The sequence below is a fragment of the Cystoisospora suis genome, assembly GCF_002600585.1.
Source record: "Cystoisospora suis strain Wien I chromosome Unknown contig_5852, whole genome shotgun sequence".
Lineage (NCBI taxonomy): Eukaryota > Apicomplexa > Conoidasida > Eucoccidiorida > Sarcocystidae > Cystoisospora > Cystoisospora suis.
Window position 1 is genome coordinate 789 of NW_027158641.1, and position 4281 is coordinate 5069.

Sequence of the window (4281 nt, forward strand, 5' to 3'; positions counted from 1 at the left end):
TTCTCTTGTCTTCTTCTTTCTTCTCTTTATGCAATGATTGCTCTTCTTCTTCTTTTTCTTTGTCTATCTTTGCTAAGAAAGGGAATATGATAAGAAAGAAAGGAAACATCTGTCTTATCATGTTCCCTTCACTTTCTTCACTCTTTCTTTCTCACTCTTTCTCACTCTTTCTTTCTTTCTTTCTTTCTTTTTCTTTCTTGCTCGGAGTCTGGGCTGCTGAGTTGATACCTTGTCTCAGTCTGTCTTCTTCTTTCTCTGGATGGGGTTTGTCTTTTCTTCAGAAGACTTCTTTTTCAGAAGAAGAAAGTTAAGATAAAGAAGAAGGAGAAGAAGCTGCCTGCTCTCTCTCCCCTCACTGTTGATATCTCACTTTCTTCTTCTTCTTCTTTTATCTCTTCTTCGTTAGAAGGAGAAGGAGAAGGAAAGATGGATTCTCTTTCCAAGTCTCGCGCTAGGCTTCTCTCAAGACAGGAGAATAAGAAAGAAGAAGAAGAAGAGAGATGGTGTTTCACTTCACCTCGATTAGCTTGCTGCTCTCCTAACCTCACTCAGCTCAGAAATCTCTCTGTGCTCGAACATGCAACAACACCGATACACACACCTTCTCTTTCTTCTTCTTCCTCTTCTTCCTCTCGATGTCGTTCTTCTGCTTCTTCCTCTCCATCCTCTTCTTCGTTCTTTCGTGTTCCTCATCCTTCGCTTGAAGAGGGAAAGGTCTCTTTTACTCACTCTTTTTCCCCTCTCTCTTTCTGGCGGGCTGCAGAGCGGCAAGTAGAAGACCTTCGGCGTCGCTTATCCAAAAGACTTGACTTTCTTAGAGGAAGAAGAAGAAGAAAATTCACTCCTCTTTTATCGCATGCACTGGTCTTTTCTGAAGATCCAGTTCTTCGCCTTCCTATGCTCTTGTCTTCTCTAGGCATCTCACACATTCACCTCGTTACCGTAAGTTTATGAAAGCATCGATTTACTCCTCTCGATCTTCTTCTCTCCTTCTCGACAAGTCGCATTCTAGAAGGCGATAACAAATCCAGTCTCCGTCTAAGTTGTGAAAGAAAGAGTTAGAAAGAAAGAAAGAAAGAGTTGAGAAGAAGAGACATGTGCTGTGTAGGAGAGAAGAGGAAGGAGGAGAGAAAGAAAGGGTATTGGAAAGAGCTTTACTTTTCCTGAAGAGGAGGACGAAGAAGAAGAAGAAAGATAGCAACATTTCTCCAGTAGTAACGATATAAGAAAGAGACATGCAGGTGCTTCTTTCATCCATCGGACGTGGGGGTGTATGTCGATTCAAACAACTTCTCTCCCTCTCTCTATTCTTCTTCGCTTTCTTTTATCAACACAAGAATGAAGTTATCGCTAGAACCTTCATACTCCGTTTCTCTCTCTTTCTTTCTGTCTTTCTCTCTCTCTCTCTGTCTCTCAAGAGATTCTCTCTCTTTGTGTCTCTCTCTCTCTTCTTTACTTCGTCTGTTATTTCTCTTTTTCTTCTTGCCCTATGCCAAATCTCCGTCTGAGCCCCGAGAGTGGGGTGTCTCTACAGATCTTGTCTGTATGGCTTCTCGGTTTTCTTTTGTCTTCTTCTTTGTTTCTAGATCAATCAGGAGGCTTCTCGGCATGCAACGAGTCTCGCGAAGACCTTCTCTATCGATGCGAAGATCTCCGTCTTCTCAGGATTAGAGCAGCTCTTCGATCATTGGTGTGCACTTAAGACGAAGTGCTTAGATGCACACTATAAGAATGCTTCTTCTTCTTCTCTTTCTTGTTCTATTTCTGACGATGAAAAGGTTTCTTCGCTTGTTCATTCACCATCGAAAGCTTCCTCATTCTCATCGTCAGGTCGAAGAGAAGAAAAGAAACAAGAAAGAAAAGAAGATTCTCCTTCTTTCTTGAACGCTGTGAACACACCAGAGATATCAAGAAAAAGCGACATGCCATGCTCTGATCAACCCGAAAAGAAGCCATTCAAATGCAGCGCAAATCCACCTGAGAGAAAACTTCTGTGTGATTCACGACAACATGTATATACACCTCGTGATGGAGTGAAAGGAGGAGATGGATGTACACCTGAGGACGGGCAACACACTTCGGGTGTATGTACACCTAATGGTGGAGTGACAGTAAAGGGAGGTGTATATACACCTGGAAGATCGTGCTGTTCTTCGTCTGGTGTACACGGACATCATGCTCCAGAAGGGGATATCTGTCTTGGAAATTCACCCTGTAATTTTGTCGAGAAAGAGAAAGAAACACAAACTTCACGGAGAGGAGGAGAACAGGATACTTCTTCAGATGGACTTTTGTCTCAAGAGCTATCTGATCTTGATTCATTTACGAAAGAAGGGGAAAAGAGAGAGAAAGAGAGAGGTCTTGTGATCTCTTCCTCTCTTTCTTCCTTCTCTTCATCCGTTTCTCACTTCAGAGTACTACCCGTCTCTCTTCTCGGAGAAAAGAAGAACATGAACAGAGAGATACAGAGAGAGAAAGAAGGCCCTAAAGTAGAGCTATCAGGAGGAAGATCAACTGTACATACACCCGACAAGATAGCTGGCATGCAAAGCGTTCCTAGCACAAGAATCGAAAAATCCCTCCAAGCAAGCGGCAAAGGAGAAGAAGAGAAAGAAAGAGAAGTGGTAAGGTTCGTGGAAGAAGAAAAAGAAGAACCTGAGAGCAAAAGAAGAAGATTTTTCTCGACAACTAGCCATGTGCATGCGGAGGGAGAGAAGTGGTCAGACGGGGAAGAGGAGGACGAGAGAAGGCGGATGATGGTGGAGAGAAGAAGAAAATCGATGAGATTCAATGGAGAAAAGAAAGCTTTAGAGAATAAAGCAAAGAGGGAGAGGAGTGATAAGAATACAGAGGGGGTCGTAGAGGAGAAGAAGAGGAAGGGTACCTACTCTTCACGGAATACCTCATGGGACCGGCTGTCTTTGCTACTGAGGAGAAGGATCGAGAGGAAGAAAAGGAAAGTAAAGAAGAGAAAGAAGAAGAAGAAGAAAGAAAGGAAGCAAATAGAAGGTGCTGCCATAGTCACGTTCGAGGAGAATCTAGAGGAGTCTTACATGACACACAAAGAAGAAGAAGAAGAAAGAAAAGGTAAAGTACAGAAAGAAGAAGAAGTAGAAAGAAAAGGTAAAGTACAGAAAGGAGAAGAAGAAGAAGAAAGGATTTATGAAGATAGATACAAGGACAGCATGCAGTCAGATGATCTTGTTCTTCATCTCCGCCACTCTTCTTCTTCTTCTTTGATGGGTGAGGGACAGGCGATATCTCAGCCCTGCCTGATAGAAGAAGAAGAAGAAGAAAAAGAAGATAGAGACAAGCAGGCGAAATCTCCTCATCTCTCAGAGGTTCTCCGTCCAAAGAGGTCTCTGAATGGCAAAAGCAGCTCCGCGTCTAGAGAAATAGAAGAAGATAAAGAGGAAGAATTAGAAGTGAGAGGAGGTTCGCAAGAGAAAGAAGAGAAGAAAGATATCCGCGGAGAACCTTCTTCGACAGAAGGCAGGAAGAAAAAGAAGAAGAAAAGATTAGGATGGAGTGGAACAAATGCCACGGGGCAACGGAGACGGCGTCTTCAAAGACTACGAGAGAAAGAAGCGAACGAAGAGAAGAAGAAGATGAAGATAAAGAAAGAAAAAGAAGAGAAAGAGAAAGAAAAAGAACATGGAGAAGGTACGGGTGACCATACAGAGATCTGTCAGGGCTCTACAGACCAAGTGGTGAAGGAAGAGACCGCAGAGAGAGAGGAAGAAGAAGAAGAGAAGAAAAGACGGACTGCAGACGACTATCTCTGGAACTGTCCTTCTATATGGAGAAGAAAAGACCGTAGAGTACAAGAGAGCGTGAAGATGAAGCTTCTGCATGAGAAAGAAGAAGAAGAAGCGCTAAGATGGCGAAACTGGGCTATGAGAAGATTAGTTGAAGAATTTTGGGTGTATGTACACCTGCACCGATATAGAATCGTTGTTCTCGATGACGCAAGTCACGTCGGATATTTCGCTTCCTCTAAAGGTCTAAATCTTCTCACCTCTTTTCTTCAACAAAACTCATGGTGTGTTGGAGAAAGAAAAAGAAGGACAAACACAGAATGAAAGAAGCTTCCTCTCGCAAATACAGCCACTACTACTTCATCTTTGCTACCNNATATATATATATATATATCTCTAGCTCTCTCTATATGTGTGATGTGTAGGTAGATCGAAAATACTTCAAGTCTATACAAGAGTTGTAGTGTATATGTGTGTTCGTAGGGAGTCTTTTGAAGAGAATGAAAGACAGAGAGAGAGAGAG

General features: G+C 42.6%; 2 protein-coding genes across 2 annotated transcripts; one reads left to right on the forward strand and one right to left on the reverse strand.

Moving 5' to 3' along the window:
• Window positions 1-282: 282 nt before the first annotated feature.
• Window positions 283-4040, forward strand: CSUI_009651 (uncharacterized protein; the record flags this gene model as incomplete). Its single annotated transcript, XM_068069763.1, has 2 exons — window positions 283-942; window positions 1587-4040. Coding segments are annotated over exons 1-2 (2970 nt in total), but the record flags the coding sequence as incomplete, so codon positions are not given.
• On the reverse strand, window positions 1792-3272 carry CSUI_009652 (uncharacterized protein; the record flags this gene model as incomplete). Its single annotated transcript, XM_068069764.1, has 2 exons — window positions 1792-1887; window positions 3177-3272. Coding segments are annotated over 2 exons (189 nt in total), but the record flags the coding sequence as incomplete, so codon positions are not given.
• Window positions 4041-4281: the final 241 nt, after the last annotated feature.